This window comes from Camarhynchus parvulus, chromosome 4 (assembly GCF_901933205.1).
Source record: "Camarhynchus parvulus chromosome 4, STF_HiC, whole genome shotgun sequence".
NCBI classification, from domain to species: Eukaryota; Metazoa; Chordata; class Aves; order Passeriformes; family Thraupidae; genus Camarhynchus; species Camarhynchus parvulus.
In genome coordinates this window covers 46,958,596-46,984,286 of record NC_044574.1, presented here as the reverse complement: position 1 = coordinate 46,984,286, position 25,691 = coordinate 46,958,596, and the positions used below count along the sequence as shown (strand labels likewise).

General features: G+C 38.7%; 1 protein-coding gene across 1 annotated transcript in view; it reads left to right on the top strand.

Moving 5' to 3' along the window:
- The window catches only part of COL25A1 (collagen type XXV alpha 1 chain), a 298,445-nt gene extending 274,549 nt beyond the window's left edge, over window positions 1-23,896 (top strand). Inside the window, exons 31-38 of the mRNA XM_030947161.1 lie at window positions 1,230-1,265; window positions 2,105-2,158; window positions 7,010-7,063; window positions 8,210-8,236; window positions 8,972-9,025; window positions 14,478-14,564; window positions 17,362-17,400; window positions 18,729-23,896. Of these exons, the coding sequence (XP_030803021.1) occupies window positions 1,230-1,265; window positions 2,105-2,158; window positions 7,010-7,063; window positions 8,210-8,236; window positions 8,972-9,025; window positions 14,478-14,564; window positions 17,362-17,400; window positions 18,729-18,764 (387 nt within the window). The 3' untranslated portion in view covers window positions 18,765-23,896. The remainder of the gene's footprint in view (window positions 1-1,229; window positions 1,266-2,104; window positions 2,159-7,009; window positions 7,064-8,209; window positions 8,237-8,971; window positions 9,026-14,477; window positions 14,565-17,361; window positions 17,401-18,728) is intronic.
- The last annotated feature ends 1,795 nt before the right edge of the window (window positions 23,897-25,691 follow it).

The window sequence follows — 25,691 nt, the reverse complement described above, 5'->3', positions numbered from 1 at the left end:
TTGAAAGCAGGTTGGGATTTTTTTCAGAAAAAGAGTTCTTTTGTCCTCTTTAATGTTGTTATTGTATGAGGATTGCTTCCAGTGATGACATTGTTAACAGTAAAATGGAGAAAAAAGACTTAGCTGACCCAAAGGAGCACAAACCTCTCTGATTAATATTTTCAAGAATTATGTGCAGGGCTTATGGACAAGGTCAGCATCACTGAGAATTTTAATTTTAATTTATTTTGAAAAAAAATAAAACTCATTTTCACATTGACAGCTACATCTCTGTAGAGAGTGAGCTTTGGAGGCCTGAGCAGATGTTCTGGAAATTACTATAAGGTAGAAGAGACTCCAGAACAAAAAATGCTACTACGTTTTTCAAATTTACACGGATCTTGTCTTGCTCCTGCTTGCTACTTCTAAATGTCATTTTCAGGAGCAAAGTCCAAGCGCTTGACGTTCCAAAAACCGGCTCGTTTTATTGAGCTGGCTGGAGATTTTGGGTTTGTTTGGGGTTCGGTTTGGTTAGCTTTTTTAGGAGGGAGGTGTTCCCCAGACGATTCCCGGTGTCCCGAGTGGCGCTGTCCCCTGTGCCCAGTGTCCCCGGCCGCTGCTCTGTTATTCGCACGGCGCCCACCAGGGGGCGCCCCCGCCCCAAGGATGCTCGGGCACATCGCTCACCGCAGCCCGTGCCTGCGGGCATAGCGGGAAAACAGGAAATGTGATTGTCTCCCGGGCTCCTGGAAATGAATGAGCCCATTGTGGTCAGGATCCAGATTTTGTTGGCTGCATAATGCAGTATTCTTGCACTTAAATATTTCCTATCGCAGTTAACACACATCTTTCTTCCTTTGTGTATACTATTCAGTATTGTTGCTATTTACAAATCAGAAAGCATGTGGGTAAATGACAAAGTAAATATTTGTGTGTTCAGGCTCAAAAACACCCTAACATCTGGTGTTTGTAGTGCTCCTACAGCCTGACAATATTCTGCTCTAATATACTTCATGTGAGGGCAGGGGTGGGTCGGTGATGTTACACTGAAGCGAGAGCAGAGTCAGGCTCTTGGTGTTTCATGTGAATTTTTAACTAACATGCTGTAGTAATGTGGTACCCACTCCAGAACCCTGTCACAGCGTGTACTGTACGTTTGAATTGTGTTTATTCATCAGCACCACTTACTAATCTCACCTTCTTGTCATTCGTGTCGTGCCCGTCATCCATGCTTCCACCTCACCACACAGGGAGCATCTGGCTTAGACGGGAAGCCAGGAGCCCGGGTGAGTCCCTTGTCTTTCTGTGTCCCCTTTGTGACCCAGTCCCTGTGCTTCCCAGGGCTCTGCCAGCCAAGCTCCTCGCTGCACAGGAAGGAAGGCCAAATGCTGCAGGCATTTTCCCTGCTGCATAGGAGGGGGCTTCAAGCAGGTTCTTAGGGCAGTGTGTGTGGAAAAGATAATGTAATTCTCTGTAGAAGGAGCTCTGAACCTTAAAAAGGCAGCTTAGTTTTGATTTTTGGTTGGACAATTGCCTTGATTGGGTTGCTAGGCTTCCTGAGTAAGGTTAGGGATTTAGCTTACAGGAGAACAGAGCTGTTCAGTGCTAATATGGAATCAGTGAAGGACATGCAGATGTACTGGGGTTCATCTACACACATTGCTATGTTACACATCAGAGATGTTAAATCTTTTGCTTTCTTGAATGATAAAGAAATCTATGCAGTGAAAAAGTTATATCTTGGAAGTAAGATTGTCATTGATCCTTGCAATAGCTAAGTCCATCTTACAGGTGGACAATTCAATTTAAAGAACAATCCATTTTAAAAATAGAACAATAATTAAAATCTTTCTTTGATCCTTCCATCTTCTTCCAATCAGTTTAAGGTCTTTGTAAATCTGATTACTTCCATGGATGTAGTGAACGCAAATAGAACGCTCTACCTTGGAACAGGAGAGGTTATAGGTGGAGTTTTGAAAGCCAAATAGATTGCATCACAATTAAATCCAAATTTTCAACCAGTGAAGACTGATTCCATGTTAGTTCTTGTGTACAAGACAGCTATTAAAACTAAAGAGTTGTAAGAACAAGCCCTCTCTCTTACCCTCTTTGTTCCTTTTTGTAGGGCATAGATGGCCCAGTTGGTCCCCATGGCCCTGCAGGTCCCAAAGGAGAGAGAGTAAGTATATGTTCCATGTGCTCCTCCCTGCAAAGCAACTGCCACAGTGGAAAAATGTCATATGGGGACACCTACTGTGCCTAGACATTACAGAACAGAGCAGTGTCTCACCTGTAGAGGAGCAGCCCAGAACTGGATATGTGCTCTACTTACACACACATTTATCAGTTTGAGATTGACATTGTAACTCATTAACTCCAGGGGAGCTGGTATTTTGAAATGACTAATCAGTGAGAAATTGACTGGACTTTCTAGTTCACAGTGCCGCAAACAGAACATGATTTTCATTGGTTTCATTATGTTGTGCAAATTGAGAACAAGCTGGTGCAAAAGGAGATAGTGTGATCTGATTATATAAGAATGCAATGGCAGAAAAAAGGGATTATTTCTCTCCTCTATTCACTTAAATGTTTTTATCCAGGAAAAATATCTCCAGCCTCTGTAAAATTTAAACTTTTTTTTTTCTAAGCTTAGAAGATAGGAGCCCTGCTATTTAATTTTGAAATATTCACAGTAAATTTTCTCCAGTGGAAATAGGATAGGAACTCTAACAATAATCCTGTTACCTTTAACAATACAACCATCAATTTTTACAACAAACCAGAAGGTGATATCCTAAAACCTCCAGGAGGAGTTACCAGTCCAGAACTTTGTCTCTTTGATTTCTTCACTTTAACAAAACAACAAAACAAACAGCTTTAACAAAACAACTGTGCTAAGACAACTTCAGAGTAGCTGTAAAAAGGACACAGCCACATGGCAGAGGTCCAATTAGCTTCATCTGAGAAAGGTAAGTTTCATTTTTACAGAGCTGTGTACTGAGGGATGAATACAAGACATGCAGCACAGTCCAAATTAAACTGTACAGTGGGCTGCAGTTACCTCTTAAGGCTAGTTAAGGGCCTGAAGGGCTTGAGTATTTTTTGTTTTTCTAGGGGATTACTGATTTAGTTTTTTTTTCCTTCAATTAGGACAATATTTATCTTCTGTCAACTCTGCGGAAAATAGTTGAACATCCTCTAATCTTAAGTAAAAAAATTAGATGAGATGTACATGTAGAAGTATATAAAATACAATACATTTTATTCTTGCATTATGACCTTTTATACTGAAGGACATGCATGTGTACTACCAGTTGAAATGTCTTTGACAATGAAATATAATAGAAACTATTCTTTCTGTCTGTGGAAGACAGCTACTAATGTTTTTTTTCTTGTGAGGGTATTCAAGGTCCTAAGAAGTCATACAGCTGGATCTGGAATAAGCCCCACTGTAGCTGTTGAAAAGCAGTAACTGAAAAGGGGATAGGAATTGTTGTGATGTAAATCAGTAATTGCATGAGCACAGAGGGAGAACTTCACAAAAATAGAGAGACCAAGGTGTGCAGAAAATTCCTACACACCCACCATTTTCTGTGGAGCTAAATGAATGGGAGGAAGTTCACAAGACAGATGGAGGGGTTTTTCCCAAGCAGGCAACCAGTAGGATTGTTGCTGTAATTGTTCATTTAGTTATTCAATACCATTTGGGAGGAGTTGTTTGTAGCATAGTTATATAACAGGTGCACAGTGTTGATATATATCTCATTATTTAAATAACAAATCATTTCTTTTTAATGCTGTTATACAACTTGCATTTGCAACTGTTGAACTTGTTTATGTGAAAGCAGGAAGGAAACATTTTTGTCTGCGGATTTCAGGCTTTACTTTTTAATTAAAAACAGTGCATAGGGCCAGTGTTCACTGTCACTGGATAGGGCCCCATTTTGTCTGTATTGATAAGAAAAATCTTGGGCCAGTATAAATCTAGGAGGGCATTAGGGCTGTTTAACAGAATAATTATGAATTCATTGTTGCACAGGCTGCATTTGAGGTGATGCTCAATTACTACTCTGAGGTAGAGCAAACTGTTGTGCAAATTAGGGTGGGTTGTTGATTTTCAATTAACTATTAAAACAGAAAATGTCAGATCATCTTTATACAAAGTCTATTTAGATGGTGACAAGGCAGACTAAGAAAATCATGACAGTATAATGTGGTTTTATGCGTTTTTTAGTCAAAACTGAAAGAGTAATTAATAATGGGAATTAATATAATTTATGAGGACAGTGTCTATTACTTCTTACTAATTTTCAGCTACTAGAATTACATTTTTCCAGATGCTTAGAGAGGTTTTACTGAGACCATCTTTATTAAATGGAGGAGTAAGTCATAATAGGCCTCTGAATCTGACTGTGTACCTATTATTTTCACTTACATACTGTCTTGAGTGAAAGTAGAGAATACTGGAAAACACATCTTCAGCTACTACTGATGAAAGGGGACATGTAAGCCTGAAGGGTGATGACAGGCATAATGTACATCCAGCTTCTTGACCAGCTAAAGGAATCTGAGAGCTGGAAATAAACATTTTCTTTTTTTTTTTTTTTCATTGTGACAAAGGCCTGGTTTTGAGCTTGATTTTAGCTTTTGGATGTGTAGCCTATGCAGCACTGTTATCATTACACACAGTTAGTACTAGTAGCTAAAGTGCATTCTCTTTAATTTGGTTAAAATATTTCTCACCATAACAATGTTATGAAATCTCCCTGTCTATCCTAATGGAGACACAGATTATTCAGCTTTATTCATTCAAATTGTAGCTCATATTTGTCCATGATTCAGGAGACTGAAGTGAAATAGGAGGCAAAACGATACATTATGGTTTCTATTCTTTGGACACTGATGGATTGCCTCACAAATAAATTTAAAACAAAATCTTGAAGTTTGCTAATATCTGCTGCCCTGAAGGAAATTGTGATGGTTGAGGGCAGTATGCTCATGACAGTCCATTAATCTCATATAATCCATGAACATTCAGGACCTCATCTGATAATCCAAACATGTTTCAGCATGTGCTTTGTATTGGACACAAATATTCTGAGATACAGTTCTCCAAATATATTCTTACATAACAGATGTGATTATTTCGTAGACTGATACATTCAGTATTTTTATGTCTGCCATATGTTTAGCAATGTTATAAGCCTATCTTGAGAAGACTTTGTACAGTCATCTTGCTGTTGAAGATTAAAAAAAAAAAAGATGCTTAACTGGTCTTGACATATTTCAAGTCCTGATCAAAGATTTCTGTAGCTCTTACCTACATAGGTCAGCACATTAGTTTCTTCTTAGCAGAAGGCTTTAAAGCTGCAAGGGATTTATTGTTTTGAAAATCAGCTGTTAGTTCTCAATACCTCCTTTGTCCTGCCAGGGCGTCCAGCCCAAAAGCTGCTCAGAAATTAGCAGGGGAGTAGCAGAATCCAGAAAGAAAGACCTGACATTGCACATCTCATTACCTCTAGACTAAAGCAAGTACCCACCTAAGTAAAAATATAAACTATTTAAAACAGATCAAATGTCAGTTACTCTGACAAACTCCTTATTGCTGGTTTTATTCAACCACAGGTTAAGGTCCTGTTGGTTCTGGTGCCTGCCTTTTTGTATAATTCAGTCATTGAAATTTAGACATAGCAGCCCATTTTCAGAGCTGTGCTGAGTGCTTGGCTGTGCCAGTAATCACCACTATTAATTAGGTACGCATCTACATCTCTGTCTTGTGCTTTTAATGATAGAGTTGTTAATGAAATAATGGTAAGTAGTAAATAACCCAGAGGCTGCTGTACAGGGAATTCTCTCATGAGCATAAGTGCAGCAAATGGCAGGATGAACACAGCACCTGTGCGCACCAAGAGCCTTGCAGGAAGCCCTGTGTTAGGGTGTGCTCACCAAAGGGAGTGACAAAGGGATCCAAGTCACCCTGCATGACAAATCCAGAGTAGGAGCTTTGAAAACTAGAGGTGGTCAGGATTTTCTTCTTTCATTTCAACATCAACGTTTTGAGCTGTTTAGTTCTCTCCAGAGAGAAATACTTTTCTGATGGATTTCATTCAGAAGAAAGAACGGTCTGAAACAAGACTGCTTTTCACACCTTCTTCCCAGCCCCAACTCCCTACCAAGCTTACAGGGACCTGTGCTTGCAGTTATACAGGCTAGTCCTGGCTGGCTTGAGAAACTTAACTTCATATCAATCTTGATAAAGAAAAATTTGAGAGCAAAGGTGATTAATGCTGTCAGCCTGAAATTCGTCACCATGAAATTCCATTCTGTTTGGAAAAGTTTACCCTGTATTAAGCTTGCAAAATTACTTTGGCAGCACCCCTCTAGAAACTGGTAATTTTTCCATGGATTGTAGTGCAGCCTGAGATCAGACTTCTGGAGAAATCTCTGTACTTGTTTGTCTTGCATATTATTACAGTTGTTTTGATTGTAATAAACCAGGGTATTTACATCACTTATCTAGAATCCAGTAGATGATTAAGCAACACAGCACAGTGCATAGGATAATCTTCACAATGTCACTGTTAATAGCATTGCCTACTTAAATCAAGCTTTGACTGACACATTATTTTTGCCTGTCACTGTGTTGCATCTCAGCTGCTGTGTGTATATACAGCTTGATGCTGTATATCCTCAGTTTTCATTACAACTTTGAATTTTTACTGAGAGCAACATTAAGCTGTCAGAAGCTTAAACTTGACACTGGTGTGTGTTCAGTTGAAACATATTTTCAGTTACTAACATATTTAGAAATGAATGTGATATCATATCCCTAAAATGTCATTCTTCCTAGAAAACATGGTAGTACACACTTTTTCTTTCTCCCTTAAACATTTAATGAAAATAAATGAGCTTGGATATTTTTTCACTCAAAATACTTAGGAATGCATAAACTTTAACCTAAAGCACTTGGTAGAGATAATTTCTAAGATAGCCAGTGTTTTTGTTTGCTTGTTCTGTAATCTTTTCTTAGGGTGAGAAGGGAACTGTAGGTGACCCTGGACCCAGAGGACCATATGGCTTGCCTGTAAGTTGCACAGAGTTTGTACACACTGCACTTTTCATCCCTCCCTGATTAAACTTTGTGTGCTTTATGGCTGATTTTCACCTAGCAGTAAAATTAGTTGGAAAAGGCAGACATTGATAATAAACCCTGACAGTGCGAGGTCAGTGTTCTGTATCACACTCTTGGGTTTCTATCCATGCACATAAAAAACCAGACCTGACATGAACCAGCGAGAGAGAGGAGATGCAGAATGCAGGTGCTCCTGGTTCAGCAGCCTTTGGCCATCAGCTGCCTGGGGACAATGTGAGAGTACCAGGAGTTCAGGAAGAACTGTGGAAAGCTCTGAATTTCTTCATGTCAGTATGCTGCTTGGATTTCCATTCTGCAAGGTTTCTTCTCCATTATGTTTTTATTTTGTTTGTTGCTTCAGAGACACATTTTGTTTTCATTTCTGTGCCATCTACTCAGAAGTTACGTGACAATTTCATTGTTGCTCACTCACAGGTGAAATTATTTGTTTTAAATCAATAATTTTAATTATGTTATCTATTTCTAAAATATGAAGGAGAACTTCCTTTGACCTGACAACGATATCTCCAATAAAATCAGTTGACTTTCCCTGTTTACACTGCTAATGACTGGGTCAGGTGTGTACATATACACAAGTCTGTTCTGTACTTTGACGCCAGGAAAGTCATGTAAAAGTGCTTGGCCAGGCACAACCAGCCTTTCCAGGAGACTTCTAGTGTTTCCATACCCTCTCCAGTCTAATCCATTTGATTAATTAATTTAAGCTGGAATACAGACCTGTGGTTTAATTGGATCCATTTAATTGGATCAGGAGTCAGTTGCTGGAGACAGTTTTCAGGCTCCATGGAGTGTTAAATTAGCTTGCCACACATTTTTATGTGAGGATCACCTTTGTGAGTTAATTTTTTTAAAAAAAATCCTATTTCTGTTTCCTATTCCTGTGAACTAAAAATAAAATTTTATAAGTTTTTAGCTGGTTTTGTATTTTTTACTTGCTCTTGGAATCTGCCTGCAAACAAAATTTTACAGTCAAGTGAAAATTTTGCAGCCAGGTTATCAGTTCCTGGAAATGTTAAGCATGGGCAGCAGTGTCATTGTCTGAGGGAAACTAATGCAGTTCCTGTGGTTCTTTGGCAGGGCAAAGACGGCGAGCCTGGCCTCGATGTAAGTAATGTGTGTGACCAGGGCACCCTCAGGGGTTGGTAAGAGTCTGCCAAGAATCCCTTGTGGAGCACAACACCTTTGCTGCCCTTTAGCATGCATGCAGGACCTGCAGAGGGTGTGCTGAGTGCTGTGTTTGCTCTTTCTCTGTGCTAAAGAGGACAAAGATTGTGCAATGTACAGCCCTTATCGACAGACACCCCCAGATAGTGGTGCTCAGCAATACCAGTACTTGGTCCTTTCGATGTCAGTAGGCTGAAAAAATGCTTGCTAAGAAAATATTCAGACAATTCATTTGTAGAAGAACAAGGGGTCACTTAGCACTTAGTTAACTAAATTTGTTCTAATTAAAGAGAATAATTCCGTAGCCTGTAAGGGATATGTTTGGGATAGGCTCTTTCCTTGGCATGCTAAAAAGACTTACTGGAAGTCTTCTTCTGTAGTCCTACACTGAAATCTCTAACTTGGAGGAGTCTTTTTAAGAATGTATTTATGCTATGGAGCATGGATGATGGCTAGTTTGAGTGGCATGGTTTCTTCCTGTAGCTGCCAAAATGTCTCTACCAACCTCTGTGGCTTACTTGTTTCACATGCTCTTGTGTCTGTGCATGTGTCCACATATAATATATGTACAGAGCACATAGTGAAATCAACCTTTTAGGTTTTCCAGGAGTATTTGAGAACTTAATCTGCATGTTAATAAAAGTCAACCTATCTTTGTCCGCTTTGTTTTTATAGGGTTTCCCTGGTCCTCGAGGAGAAAAGGGTGATATAGGAGAAAAGGGAGAAAAGGTGACCATAGTGTTCATAACTGTTGCTTGATTCCTCAGCTAATCACTTCTGCTGTCTTTACACTATAAATTGTCTCATTAAAATTTACCTTTGTTTTTACTGTGTGCCAAAAGGCAAGTCACAGATACACGCTAGAGCAAAATCGTGAAAAACCATAAAAATGTATGTACAGGACTAGAAATACCAACATGTCCCAATGCACAGCCTTTTTTTTTAGGCTCATTTTCTCCAATCCATCCTGCACTTGTTGAAAGTCCTGAAATATTTAATGGAGACATTAGTTGTTGTGGTAGTGATTTTATACTGAAGAGCCCCACTCTGTTCCCTGGCAGTATTTGCACACTAATGGTTGATCCTGGTGTAGCATGCCTGTACATGCTACCTGTTCCACACCAAGTGTCTAAGACAAGAACTGTTTGAATTTTTATTTTTGGCGCTGTTTTATTTGCAGTTAAGGACTTTGTTATCCTTGTGGATTTAAATTGAATCATATATTCTACCATTCTGGTAAACCAACTAGACAGTGAAGTTAACAGAAACAGCTTGACTTAATTTTCAGTGTCCAGACACAGTGACTTAGAAATCTCTTTAGTAAAAAGCAATGCAGGACTTAATGTATGTGTAGAGAAACTTCATGAGCAAATCTCTCACATTTCTACCCAACACAAAGCCCAGCTGCTAAAATTCCTGATTTAGAACTCACACCAAGCCACTTAATGTAAAAGTCCATACATGGAGCAGATGATTTTTCTAGCTCAGACCAATGTTCTTGTCAAGCTGACATACGCAGGGTTAGGTTGTATTAATTTCTCATTATGGTGTCCTAAACAAGAAGCAGGCCTAAAAAGTCGCCATGAGTGTTAGAGTTCATCTCCATTTCTTAATCTGGTTAGGCAAAACACTTCCCAAGAATGCATTGAAAAGGGTATGATGAAATCCATCCTTCCCTTTGTCCCTTGCTGTATTGCTCTTTCTTTTGAGCTCAGAGATCGTTGGTAAGGTACTGATTTTGCAGAACAACAGTTGTTTAAGCAGGTGCACCATGAATGTTATAAAGCAGTGTTTGACCTGGCAGAGTAATCACAATGAATGGTGAGCCCTTGCTTGCTGCCAGAGTACAGGTCTATCTGCCACCAGTGAACAGCTTTTCTCCTTGGGAGCAGCTGTCAGTCTGAAGGTGCAACTGATAACAGCCAGCTCAGAGAGGTGATGGTCAAAATGCTCTTTGTGCTAAGTGGGAGTTACAGCAGGTGCCAAATTGAGTGAGCTTAACAGTGTGTTCTCACCCTGGGATACATTCAAAGAGTTGTGTCCAGAAGATAAAAATAAGTAATTATGCCTCTCTAATAGTTCCAGTGAGGTTGCTTAAATACTGCCTTAAATACTGCTTAAATACTGTCTTTTGAGCCTCACAGTTCAAGAAGAAATTGAAGAGTAAGAAGGTTACCAAGCTGGCAGGGGTCTGGGGCAAACACAACCAGTGGTAGAGGCTGGAGGAAGGGGACTGGCTTAGTCTGACAATGGGATGGCCAAACTACTCAAAAGGGGAGATAAAAAAATGATAGAGCAAAAATCTTCTGAGTAATTGCAAATGGGGAAACACAGGACCACGAGGTGCTCCTGCCCAAGGAGCACTGCAGAACCTGGTCTGGTCTGAGCTGACCTAGGGTCAGGAATCATCCTGATCACAATGGGAATCTTAGGCAACCTCCAGAACTCCCTTTCAGCCACACTTTGAGTCTGTGTTTCCATGTGCAACTAGAGCAGATAAGACAGACAAATTTCAGCCACCAGAGCTCCAGAAGATTTCTGGAAGAAAATACGGAAAGCTGGTAAAAATCTCACTCACACAAATACAATGTGAAAATGGAACAGATGAGATTCAGCACTCAGGATGTAAAAATGTTTAATGTTCCAGTGTCCAGTGTGCTGCTTTTGGATATTAGACTTGATTCTTAGGGACTGACTAGGTAAGTCAAACATGGGACTTCCAGTTGCAAGGGAGTGAGGGAATTTTATGTGGAATGGTGTGTGGCACAGCTACACCCTTTTTTGAGTTCAGTTGTGATTTAGGCTGCCTGTGGAGACTTGTTCTCTTGGGCTGCAGGACACATCTCCTAAGAGCTCTGGTCCTCCATCCCCCTAAAAATTCATGAAAAGGCAAACCCTGTCTCTTGAGCAGAATGCATGGAATAAAGTAGTTAGCAAGTCTGTTACATGTTTAAAAATTAGTTTAAACTGATTTTTCCCAGAAATTAGGGACTATTTATATCACGTAAGCGAACATTTCATCAAAATTACTTGAGCTGCATCAATAGTTTCTTCTCCAAATAGAAAGCTGACTCTCAAAAGATGCAAAGTAGTGCAATAAATCCAAGTTCTCATTATAACAAGTCTTTTGTGTTCTACATAAGGTTTTCCTTATGTAAATTACTAATTATCTATGACCAAATTGGTGTAACAGCACCCATTTCAACAGATAAACCATTTTTGTAATAACAAATAAACAATTTGACAATCTAGCTTATGAGTTCTTGGTTTTTAAATATGTATTAATATTTAAAGAAATATTTTTTCTACAATATTGGCTATTGGTCTGATATTACACAAATTGAGATTAGTGAGTTTCTAGTTAAGAAACTTAAATTGCACTGCAAAAATACATATCGTTATGAACATTCTAAAGAGAACCAGTGACACTTTTTTCATAGACATGCAGGGAATAAATCTTTACTTCCTAAGTTTGAGATGAGGCTTAGGCTGCTGATCTGTATTTTAGCCCATCAGTAGTTCTGCTGCTGTGAAAGCAAGTCAGTGTCTGCATTATGTCTTCTTAACATGGCTGTAAAAATATTTTTTAAAGTGTTCTAGCTGTAATTACTCATATAAAATTATAGTCCAGGAGCACTCCTCACAAAAAAGGTTTGTATTTTCGAGTTGTAGGAATAGAAAAAAAAATTCTTTCAGAAACAAATAGGCTTTAACCAAAGTTAGAGATCATGTTGTGGGGAAGGGAGGGAAGTGGCCTCCGGTCCCAGATGCAGATTTGTGACTGTTGTTATGTATTTGACAGAGGAGTACGGTGTGTCTGAACAGAGGGTGAAAAGGCATTATCCTTTTCCCCTGCACTCTCCATTGATGAAAATCTGTGCTTATGAGGATTGCAGATTTTTCCAACCATAATGATGTTGCAGAAGTGCTACAATTTTTTATTTCTCTAGGTGCTGAGGAAGGACAGAAAGGATTTTTTTATCCTCATCACATGTAGAATCCCCATAACTCCTGTGAGTTTCTATAGTTCAGGATAAGGAGTAAAGATCAAAGATTAAAAAGAAGGTAGTCAGTTGATGGAAAAAGTAGTAAAGTACCCAGGAAATTCTGATTTTTTCTACACAGGTAACTGTTGCATTGGTTTGAGTAAGATCCTAGATCTGCCTGCAAAACTGGAAGTTGAAAATAGTTACCTGCTGGCTTGTAAAACAAAGAGTTAAAAAACCAAAAAAAAAAACCAAAAAAAAATTTAAACATAGTCAGAAACCAAACTGTACTGTTCATTTTCAGAATCCTTTTTGGAGTATGTCAATGCTTTGTTCTTGCATACACTCATTGCAAATATATTCGTCCTACACTGAGCACAAACAGCACAACATTTGACCCTAAGCTGTTGGGTTTCTCTGCTACATTGTCATCTTTATAGGTTTAAGATGGAAATGTAGCCAATTTATGGTTCTTGTCTTGTGAGGATTTTTTTACATCACAGTCTTATCATTTGGTAAGGACTGGCAATGTTTGGGTTGCTGTTTTTCCAAATATTATCACGTGACCTTTTGGCACACAGAAAAGATAGACAAGTAAATTTTGCTTTGACATGAATGCAGTATGTTTTGTTCATGGAACATTTTGTTTTATTTGAATATGTCAATTATGCTGTTATATGAAATGATGAATGTGCTTTCCTTCCTTTTTAAAATATTATTTATATGAAGTTTTTTAAGTATAAAATTATGTTTCTCTATTGTTAATGGATTAAGCCTTTCTCTACTGGTGTGGAACAAGTTAAATGTCTATTTAATATGCTTCACCAAAATCTGTCTGTCTTTCCAAAGGGGCATTCCTTCCTTCTCCTTCTACCCTCATTCCTTACAATTCCTATGTCTTTTTTACCCTTTTCCTCACAAATTAAATCCTCCCAATAGCCACAACCTCACTTGCTGGTTCTCCGATGTTATACTAATTTTCCTATGACTATTTTTCCCACTTCTTTGTGATATCCTGATTTACTCATCCTTCCTATCCCATTTTTTACAATCCTAGTCCAATTTCTTTTTTTTTTAAGTGATCCCTTTTTGATTTTTTGTGAAATTGAGAGCAACCTGAAACTCATTTACCATTGTGATCAACTGGTGTGAAATCAATTATAAAATGAACTCTCTAAACCTTTTACACTGCTTGAAGGTGAGGTCGTCTTTACAGGTACGTTTGTTGAGGGGAATCAACTAACTGCCCTGAGAATGAAAGCATTGGAAGTTTCACATTTAAAAAGAAAACAATGTAAAATCTAAGGATTGAATTTTGGTAAAACAAATAGATGAATCATTGCCTGCAGCAGACAGAATATTTGAATGTTGAAATGCTTAAATAAATAATCTAATTACCCCTTCTGATTACTTTATGATACCAAGACAATATGAAATTGTTGGAAGTGTCATAGCACCTCTCCATCAAGCAGTGTGAGTGTTTTGATTCCTGTAACAGGGTTTGAAATGGTCTTGTTGTATTTGGAGTGACAGCAGTGCACCCTCAGTGATGTCCATGGGTTTCTATGGACACCACAGAGAACAGGATTTGTTCCAAACTCTTACCAGAGTGCAGACGGTCAGTTAGTAAAGGATGCTCAGGGCCAGGTTCACCCTTGTTGTGACACCCTGGAAGCTGATGGAATTGAGTCAGTCATCTCTGTGAAGCATCTGTGCCACAGGTCTTTTATCAAAACACTCTGCTGATGGATTCTGCTCTCCCAAAGTTACTTCTGACTAGTGGCAAGTCCTCTGGGAAGCTGACAAGTTCAGCTTAGTGAGCATGTACCCTTCAGTGCTATCACTTATCAAAATGGGAGACCTCTTATTTTGGACTGCAGATTGGGGGGATTTGCAGATTTGCCTCTGTCTCAAGAAATCAATGATTTCAAGCCCTGTTCTAGGTTTCAAAACATTCATAATACTGATATGAAATACCAACACAAACTAATAGAGACTGATTGCAGTTCTTGCTTGTGATCATATAATTTATTTTTCCACATAATGCACCATGCAAACCTGAACACAGTGGTAAGTGTCCTTTCAGCTCTCCATTGGCTAAAAAGAAAAACCCAAACTTTAAACCCAATCTTTCTTTCTTTATTTTTTTTTTCAAAAGAATGAAACTTGTTTTATCCAAACTGTTGTATCCACAGGGGGAAAAGGGAAAGAAAGGCAAAAAAGGGCCTAAAGGGGAGAAAGGAGAACAGGGTGCTCCTGGATTAGATGCACCTTGCCCATTGGTACGTCTCGCTTGTCGTAGATCAGTCATCCTGCTGTAAACTGATGGAATAAGAGATGAGGGGAGAGGAACAAGCACCAGCTACTGTGTAACCTGTCGCCCTTTGTTAACACAGCTTCATCTCAAGTGCAAATTCTGGAGCAGACTTTGTTTGTAAACCTCCTAGTTGGGGTTAAAGCACCAGACTTAAGAACTTTGGGCTACATTTGTGAGTTTTTGATAGTGGGGTTTTTTGGGGCTATTTTTTTCATTTTTTCTGCAAAATACATTGGAAAGGTGCCAAATTTGGAATGTGCCAGAATCAGTGCTCCACAGGTTTAAATCATAAGCAGTCAGCTTGTTCCTCTTGCCTCTCTGTTGTTTGTTGTTCACTCCGTTTAAGTCAATACTGAAGGCATTTCTTTGACAGTAACATTGCAAGTTAATCTTTACAAACAGGGATTCCGTGGAGTTAAGGGGGAAAAAGGGGAGCCAGGCCAGCCTGGCCTGGATGGGCTGGATGCCCCTTGCCAATTGGTACAGTATTTCTCTTTCCTACCAACCCTGCATGCAGTTCCTTCGTTTGTAGTCAGCCATTCTCAATGTAAAATAATGTTTTTCTGAGCTGACTTTACATTTTTCATGTAACATGTGCATGTGCATGGACAAACCAGCTGCTTCAAGTGATCATAACTGCAGTGAGAGAACACAAGTTTTTGTTGACACCTTAAGCCTAACTCTCAGCAATTTGCTCCCACATCACCTGGTAATTTATAAGTTTGTGCCCTTCCTACATTTTCCCTGAGAATCATTGGTTTGCAATACCCATTGCCTCACTCACCCTGAACCCAAGTTGTAGAAATCCAGCACAATGTCCTCCTCTAATCAAGTCTGATGACTTCTGTCTGCACTGGCTCAGTTCCACACCCTGGCCTCTCCCATAGCTACTCTGCACCTTGGTCTTCCTCCCAAATCCTTGCCATCTTAGGAGCATGTTTTCACAATTTGGCCAAAATGACAGTCACAAACAGAGGGATGTAAATACTGTTTCTAAAAATCAAGGTTTTCAGTAAGCCAAGCTGGAGCTTGGCTTCCAGACCATCCACAAGTGATGTTTGTGGTGTCTGGCCTGTTCATCAGAGTATTCAAACACATCTGGAAATAAAAAGCTTACCTGATGTTTGTAAGAATATAACAGTCTGCAGCCCAAACCCTCATTGTCTTTGTTATTTAATGTCACCAATTTAATGGTCTTACCCCTGGAACTTACCCTCCTGGAATACACACAACACTCCCCACCCTATGCTAGCATGAATTCAAGTTCCCACCTATACTAAAATGCTACTTCTTGACCTTCTCCCTTGTACCAATCTGGCAACAATGATTTTTATTTAGTGATAAAGTAAGTTGGAGCTCTTTTCCATTTAAGAAAGAAAACCCCAAATGAATAGTACATACACATTTCCTAAAAGATACAAGGAGGATTTTCTTTTTAATTGTTCACAGTAAAATTTGATCTGCATGTTCTGATATTGTTTGGTGGTTAAGCACGGTTCTCTGAGATGAATGTTAAATTTAAGTAGGTTTTATTTTGACTGTAGCACTTCTATTTGAAGTCACTTGCTTTTTAATTGTAAATACATAGTCCATTAAGATTATTCCATAGTCCATGTTGTTTGCTTCCAATTAATGGTAACCATATCTCATATTTTGTTGGGGATAATCAAGCATGCTTTTGGAATTTAGAAATGTTTCTCTGTCTCTGTATTACCATTTATATGTGAAGATTTACTAACAATCATTGATGGATCAAAAATATTCTGTTTGTGGATAATTGCTAGAATAAGCTGTTTAGCATGCAGCACTCTCTCTTGTTTAGCAGCAAGTAATTCACACCAGACCACATGCAAGTATATTCAAAAATCCATATTAACCATTATCTTCACATGTAGGTTAACATTAAGTATTGATATTCTAAATTCTGGGGTTTTTTTCTGCTTATTCATAGTCTAGTTACATTGTATGTGCTCCTAATTCTGAGCATATAACTCCCTGAATAAACCCTGGGCAGCCATGTAAATTGGAATTAGATCATGAAAACCAGTATGACTCTGGTCAAAAGCTGGCCCTGATCTTACTGGATGCATGGAGAAACGTGAAGGTAGAAATGATACATTAAAAGGAGTGACTCACTAACATGAGAAGAAATGAGATGGCTGTATTGTCTAAGCATTGAAATAATCAGTGGTGCTGTGCTGCCCTGCTCCCACTGTTCTTCCACTGTGGCACTCAGGGTATGTTCAGGCCTTAGGATTTCGCTGCTTCATTCAAAAACTGATCCTGAAAGTGAAAAGATCCTACTCCCATTCGAGTCTTGCTGTCTTATCACAGGGTGACCTTTGAACAAGGAGCCCATAAAACATAATACTCTCCAGATAAAAGTGATAGTATTTTTTTTCTCACTGATCTTGTACATTCAGATACAGATTATTGTGAATAAAACAGATAGTTAAAATAACATGTAACCCATGCTCTAGTAGCAATAAGAAACTGATGAAGAAGTTCTAATGGTCTAGAAAAAAACCCAAATCTTTATGGCAGAGAAGCACATGTATGTATTTACAGTGTAAACCTTACAGCCTTTGGCTTTTCCTTCACTTTGAGAATAAGAGAGGAAATAAGTTAACTGGGAGCTACTTCTTAGATAGAAAGTCAAATTTGCTCCAGCTGTTCTAACAGATGTTGATGAAATATCTATCCTGTCAAACTTATTTATGCTCTTTTTTTTCCTTTTCATCCTTTTACTCCCCTTGAAACAGGGTCCTGATGGATTACCAATGCCTGGCTGCTGGCAAAAGGTAGGATGGGCAGAGCTTTTTCTTTTCAGGAACCAGTATATCCTTAGAACACAGAAGTGACTGTCACAATCATACTGAACAGTATCAAGATATACTTCAGAGACTCCTAGACAGACATATCCAGCAATGCAAGATCAGACCTGTCCATGACAGTAGTTCATGTGATATGTTGAAATTTATGTAGAATAATTCATCAAGGCAGTACTGTAGAAATAGTTGGCATTAGTTTTGTGAAAAGTCCAAGGCTTTTCTTTTTTCACATGAAGACTCACACATCCTTTAGTTTCTGCAGATGATCACTGCTTCCTATTCATTATAAAAGCTCATGGATGTGGCATTTTGGTCAAATATATCTGTCAATCTGTTATTATATTGGCTTTCTGAGATACTGAGAAGGACAGTGTATCATGACCTTTTCTTTGCCTTTCTTTTCTATTCTTCAATAAATCCTCCTGGGTTTTGTGATTGATGGCAATATTAACTGGTGACATTATTTTAGTAAAGATTTAACCTAGACAATGCTTGATTTAAAAACACAGCATTCAGAATAATATAGTTGGAGGGATACTGGCATATAATATATCAGAAAACATGAAGCATAAGTGAAATCCTGTGTGCATTTATCTCTGAAGAATAGTTGGTGCTGAGGAAATTACTATCCATATTTGCAACTCTGCCATATCTATGTATTTGTAATAGATGTCTGAAATATCTTACTAATTTGATTAATCTGTATCTCTTTTTGTCTCTGCAGTGATGAATCTAACCTTACAAGCATGAAGTTGTGTATATAGTGCTCCACTTTTTTTATTTATAGTTGAGAACTGAAAATTTGATTTTACAAGTCTGAGATATGTTTACATGTAGCTGCTTCTACTTGTTTGCAATGGTCCATACGTACATCTGTTTTTCACCTACATCTGCAGTTAGATGATACAATAACTGCAGGATAAACCTGCAAAGATTGTCTCTCTAATGGGAGAGATCTCAAAACAATGATCAATAATAGAAATTAATATTTCTGTAAATTCTTATATTTTGGCTTGTGGATGTGCATGGACAATGAGTGCCATGAACTAGTTTACAAGAAATTGTGACCAAATAAGAGCAAAATGCTATGAAATGTACTGTACCAGCTGCTGTTGGAGTTTACTGACTTGGCTTCCATGTCCATCTTAAGCACGTCACTGATCCATGACACCGCATCTGCTCGTGTGCACTAAAAGCATGAGTGTGTGTGCCAGACCTGCCTGCTATGTGATCATGAGTGGCTGCTGATGGTGGCCTTTGATTCCAGCTTCTGAGTCATTTCCTTTTGTCATCTCAAGGGAGTCACACCATGGCTCATTGCTAAAAAGAGATAAACCAGAGGAGCATAGAGAGAGGCCTTGAATTTTTGGGGAATAGCATTCCAGCTGCAGGTGGATGGCTTCCATTCTTGCGGGATACGTGGCCCCTTGGATCAGAGAGGGCCCCGCCTGTTGATCAGCGTCGGTTTGCCTTGCACTGCTCACAGCCGTGAAGACATTCACGATAGGCCCTGTCGAGTCCTTCGTCAGGGGGACAGAAGTTTGAAGAAGAAACCAGACTTCTCTGTGGGTTGTTTGAAAAGGTTACAGAGGTGCTGCAGGGATCATTTGATGGCAGACACCACCTGAGACCAGATGCTTCTCAGCCTCACTGGAGGACGGACAGAGTGTATGCGCTCTGCATGTTGTATTTTGGGACTGCTGGAGGAGAAAGCACTCTTGAGGTGGGGATGAATCAGATCATCCTCCAGAGGAGGATAACAATGGAACTGACCAGAGATGTATGTATCATGGTGTGGTTTTCAGGTTGTTCACTTTAAATTACACATAACTAGCTGAACTTCTCCGCGGGAATTTGGAAGCAATGGTTGGTTTTGTTTCCTTTTCCTGTTTCTGTTGCCATAAAGAATGCATTTCAATAATCTATTCAACATTTGTGATGATGGCATTGAAGAAAATACTTTCAAGCCACATATTCGTCTTGTTTCAGTATTAACAGTTTTTATTTCAGAGTCTTTGAAGCCTTTAAGTCTAGAAGAGAAAGAGTTTATTTTTATGTTTCACAGAATGGTGTATTCATCTTGCTCCTTTTATGTTGTTACGGTGATTTTAGTGGACATTATTGCTCAAAAACCATTGGAGAGAAACAATTCTGTGTGATTATCACTGCACGATTAGCACCACGCTCCACTGTTAAATGTGTTGATTTTTCTCCCTTTCTGTTCAGATGGCTTTCTAGAGAAACATTTCCTTCTCCACTTTTTTTTTTTTTTTTATTGCTTGAAACACGTAATTTGTGCACATTTGTAGTTTTGCCACAAGGTATTTTTTACAATTTTGAGTTTTCATATGGTGCACTGAAGTTAGTTTGAGAGTATAATTTATGAGAAATGGTGCCATATTTGGCAGATGGAAATTCTTTTTATATCATTTCTGTTCCTAATGTATATAGCAGAATCATCCCGTTTTTAGGAGGGTTTTTTCTGAGGAGTTGTCTTTCATATGTAGACCAAAACTAAGTTGAAGAAGACAGCTTGTCTCCATTCATACAAGGGCACCTTATGCCCGTCTTGGAACACACATTTTTCCTGGCTCCATCGTTTCTAAATCATGTGAAGATGGGGTCACACTTTTTGTATTGCTTCACAATCTCAGATCAATGGAAATGCCACTATAATTTAATATTTCTCTTTGATGAATCTTTATTTTCATTTTGGTATATTGGAGTCAAACCCAGCTTTTAATTGAGGAAAACTCAGATTTTTAAAGCAAAAAGTCAATTTAGTGGCCTCCAATTAGTATTATCTTACTAATAAAAACAAAATTCTCACACTATACCCTGAATACATGTGTATTTTTACTGCTCAATCCCCTCTTTCCAATAGTAAGAAATGTGTTCACAGAAATAAGGAAATATGTTTTGCTTTCCCTAAATTTTCAGAGATGCAAGTATCAACCTGTTAGAGTAGTAGATTATTTCAACAGTGGGAACCTTCAGGAGGGACAGACAGAATATAAAATGTTACCAGGGAGTTACAGTGATGACACCGCTGAGGGCCTTTCAGAGGGATGACAGGAGCAGCGCTCTGTAAGCCTCTGAGCTGCCACTTTCAGGCTGCTTGTTGAGGCAGCAGTGTCTCAAAGAACCAGCAGGCTGGGTGAGGAGCAAACTCATCAGAAAAGAGTCGCTTGTGCCAGTGTGCTGACTTGGCACTTTTGGCTGGGTGGATGGTACATGTGGAGACCAGAAGCTGAATGTTTGTTAAGATATCGAATACTGGCAATCAATACAGTAAGATGAAATATTTTTTAAAGGTCCTTCAGAGTATTTACATGCAAAATCAAGTAGGATGTTTATCATCTGGCGAGATAAATAATGCTGATAAATAATTAGCACTTTCTTTTCCTTTTATTTAATTTGTGTACTTATATTTTTTAACTGCCCTCCTAGCATCCATTTCTATATGCACCAGTAAAGCTAGCAGAGCTTTGGCCCATGGTTTTGTCATTCAGGAAATAATTATAGATGCTACTGTTAAATGTTAGTCAAAACTCAATTCTCCTTTAACTCCCTGACACTGAGACCCTACTGAAGAAACACTTCAGCACCTTCATTTGCTTTCTTTTCTGTCTTGTAAATTAATTTCTTTATTAAATTTCCAGCAGGTAGGAATACTTTTCAAATAATCTTACTTGGCTTTTTTAGCCTTTGTGTTGTTCAGTATCATGGAATGTTTATTCCTTTTAAATAACCATGAGTGAGCAGTAGATAAACAATTTCATTTGAATGGTTAAACTACATATATAGATTTGGCATTAATACTTGCATCTCAGATTGGATTGAAGTGAAACTTTAAAATATCTGGAAAAGTTGCATGGTCAGTACAAGAAGAAAAAAAGAGAATTTGTTTCAATATTTCATCAAGAAAAGCACCCTGTGAAGACTTGCAACGTGTTTGTTTTGTTCAAGAAGCAACTATATCTGGTGCTAGTATATCTTTTTCCTTTTGATGGCAAAGCTACAGTTTGAACTGCCAGTGTGGTGTTGTATCTTTTAGTGGCATTCCTCCAAATAGATATGATTTTTTTTCTTTAGTTTGTGACAGGAACAGTAGTTCCTCTACCAGTCTTTTCAGTTGTAGAAATGTGTAGTGGTATTAGTCTACACAGTTTCTATATCCCTGACTTTTCAGGTATGATTAATCCTTGTTTCGTTGAGAGTTTTCAGTATTTGTTTCATATGAAGTTTTGTAATTATCTGTTACTGCAGTGTATTAAAGCCACATTGTGCAGAAGTCCTGCTACAGAGGCCACAAATCTTTTAAGCACTGTATGGAATATGTCTGACATATATGGTCTTTGTCTTCATATTCATGGACTAACTATGGGAAAGCTTTCTTTCAGGATGCTTTGGAAAACTTTATTTTTTCTTGAGGTAAAGCATGAGATGTTAAATCACAGAACAATGATACAATGTATTTTTGATTTCTATTTTTATTTATTGCTGGTTGTGATGTCCTATTCTGATAGTGTAGCAAAGCAGAATGATACTCTTCATCCAGCTGTTTGTATATTCTTTCAGTCTATGGTGTAAGCAGTATGAAAGAGTTTCAGAACAATCAGATCCATTTATCTGCACATGTGTAAAGTATGGAGTTGGAAAAGGAATAATTCTTAAGGTTGATGTGCGGTGTGGACAGTTAGCTTTGGCCCCAGTGAGCATCGCACCCATGGATGGGGTGCGTGTGCCCAGGTGAGAGACGGAGCAACTCCAAAATGAGATCAGCTGGCCTTTGGTGGGAGGGTGGTGTTTGCAGGGCTGGGGGCTGTGCCAGGATACGTGGCTGTGATCCTGGACCCCCATGGGGTGTGGAGGGAGTGGTCCCACTGGCCACCCCAGAACTGGGATGGCAAACCCGGCTCAGCCATGCAGGGCGCCTCCCCTGGCTGTGCCTCCCCAGCCCCAGCAAGGGCAGGGGACAGAGATGAGCCCTTTCCTTGCAAAGCTCTTTGAGACACACAGGAGGGAGGACCCAGGTGTTACACTTTGTAATGAGGGGGGTATTACCACCTTCAGCAGTGGGGTTTTGCCTAAATCGGGGCTAGTTCAGTAAGAACTGCAGAGATGTTATCGGCCTATTTATTGGAAGTGATGGAAAGGTTCAAGGCATGCAGAGGTTGACCCTTCCCTTCAAATTTCCTGATCTCTGCTTCTTGACCATCTTATATTACATTTTTAAATCTCTGTATTTTACCTAATGAGATTCCTAAATTTTCACACTAAAGACTCACAGAAAACACATCTGCAAAGATAGTGGTCAAAAGAAAGTCTAATTTGTAGTCATTGTAAAATTTTATTTCAGTGACTGGAATTAAAACTAACACTGATTTTTTGTTCTTTTCTGCCATTTATTTTTATGGATGTCAGTGTTGCTGTAATGTAAAAATGAAGGTTTTCTTGCACCCTCTGTTATTAAAGTATTTTATGTGGTGGTTGGATTCATTAAATGCATTTAGAAACAAGTGCCTGCCACCATCATTTCTGAAAAGGATACTCTACAGAACAAGTGGAGTTTGTATTTTAAAAGGGATTTGGAGTGTTGTTTTTGTTTCATTTTGTTTTTAAATGCATCCAATTATCAGTGCTGCTTGGAAATTGAATTTTCTTTGAAAGCAGGGGGCCTTAACTTAACCTGGGACCGTTAGTGTTTTACTTGTTTCTATTTTAAAAAGAAATCGTATTAATTTCCCAGATCCCATTGGTACTTGCACACTTCCCTGAAGTATTATGGAGAGTTGGGTTGGTGGAAGAATGTTTTACATATTGTTAACATATATGTGGATATTCTTATATTATTGTACATGTTTGGAAAAATATCACACAACTTTAAAAATGTTGCTAAGATGTATGTATCTGACTTTTTCCTTTGGAAAATATTATATATTTTTATTTGTATTTTTTACTTTTTTAAGTTCATCTATATGTGCCGTTATTTTTGTATTGCAAATGGTCTCATAAATGAAGTAGAAGAGATAAAAATACAAAGAAAAGTAATTTGGCAAGGATTTCAGTGTTTGGGGGGCAAAATACATGGGTCAGCATAATATTATCAATACTAGAAATATTTTGAGTGTCTTAGCACTGTAAATATGTCACAAGACCTCTTTTGATGAGTAGTGTAAAGAATTGCAAGGTTTTAATCACCCATTTTAATTTGTTATTATTTACCACTTTCTTGTGGGCACTGGTCTGGACTTAATTGAACCCGATCAAACAGCATGCTTTTGTTTTTATTATTAAAATTTCTCCTGTTTTTTCAGTTGAATATTGTTTTGTTTTCTTTTAGTTTTGTACTTCAGGTTTTTTTTCTTGCTTTTGAGAAGTTGATCTTCAGAATTATTTTTACACTATTTATGATTTATTTTCATAATGTAAAAAGTGTGTAATTATTAAAATATTAATCCAACCATTGGTGCTGATTTTGAATAGCTATAAAGTTCTTAATGTTGATGCAAAAAACTGTTCTGGTCTGTCTGGATTGGAAAACGTGTGTGCTGCTTTGTGCCAACCTGAAGTTTGAAGTCTAGACCAAGTTGTGTCAGACACTCACACAAAAATCAGGGCCTCTGCCACGTGTGCAGTAGGAAAACTCACCTTCCTCTTCGTGTTCTCAATGTGTCTTTCCCCTTCAAAGCAGTGTCTCTTCATTATCTGTTCTAAACAGGCAGCACAGGCTGTGGGCACCCACAAATTATGTAAGGAAGAAGCTTTACTGCAGAGCTTGGAGCCTTTCCTCACTCTGGGAAAGTTGAAAGGATCTGTGTATTCACCAGAAGTTGAAACTATTGCTTAGGCAAGTTCAGAGGCCCCTTGGGATCTAAAGAAATAAAGCTGAAAATCACCAGTCTCCCTTTTCTGTAATTCTGAAGGTGAAAAATAAACCTGAACTGCTGAGAAATAAAGATGTGCGCAGACAGTGTCACAAGTAACAGTGCAAGTTAGAAAATGTGAGGGTCTCTTCTCCTCAGATACAGTTTGTTTTATAATAATTGTTATGTTAATAATAATTGTTTAAAAATGGTCTATTTTTAAGTACCCTGGTTTAAGGACACATACGTTTGCAGGAGTCTTACTGAACAAAATATTTAAAAGGCAGAAAAACACTGAGGAGCAGCTGTAATTTCTTGAACACATTATTTAAATGTTTGGATTTTCTAAATCCCAAAATATTTCAGACAAACAGAACACTCCACATTGTTTCCCTTTCCATCACCTCAAAAATGCAGTCACTGCAGGTGGAGGGAATTGTAGGTGGAGAGGTTTGGCCTCTCCTATCAAGTCTTGCTAATGCCCATAAATGTTCATTAATCTTGTCTGGCTCTGTTTTAGACTCTTGGAAGGACTAAAAATATCTTTGCTCCCTTTCCAGGATGGGGTACTTCCAGCTTAATGTGCTGTGCTGTGCCAGGCTGAGCACATGGCCCCGAGGCTCCAAGTGCTGCTGTCACCCCAGCTGGGCAGCCTGACCCAGGTGCTGTCCTTGCTTCAGCTGGGGCCACTCCTGCTCTTTTCTTGCTTTTGTCTTTCTTGTGCTTTCGAAGAGAAATGCAGCTCTAGATGTCCTGCCAAAGCACAGACGTGTGTTCTGAGCTGCTGCCAGAGCCAACACCCCGTGGGTTTCCCATTCCATGCTTTGACAGCATCCCTGTTATTTCTCACTTCTGTGCTCCCTTTAGATGCTTCAGGGCCAAACCTCAGGTAACCAATATCCTACAGCCTTCCCATCCTGCTGCAGCCATGGGACATAACTTTTCCTCTGACCCTGCCCCCCATTCACATGCCTCCTGCATAATTTTGTGATGTGCCAGAGCACATGCAGGACTGCATGTGAAATGCTTGCCAGTTCTGCCTCTTTTTTTTAAATGGAACTTTAATTAAATACTTACAGGCTATTATGCAGCTCTGCCTTGTGGACCTACTAAACCTGCTAATCCCTACCCAAATAAAAAATAATGCAAGAGAAGTGGCTTTTTATATCCTCTTCTCACACAGCTTCACCTTGTGGTTCCATTATAATAACACATAAATGTTAAAAAAACAAACCACCACAAAAAAAACACCAAAACAAACTGAGAAGCTGATAAAGCATTTCATGTTCCAGCAAGAAGTAATGACCGCACCCAAATACATATCAAAAGAAAACAAGGGAATGCCAAAACATGTCATGTTGCTGCAGGGTTCTGTCTTCCCAGGGTTACTAA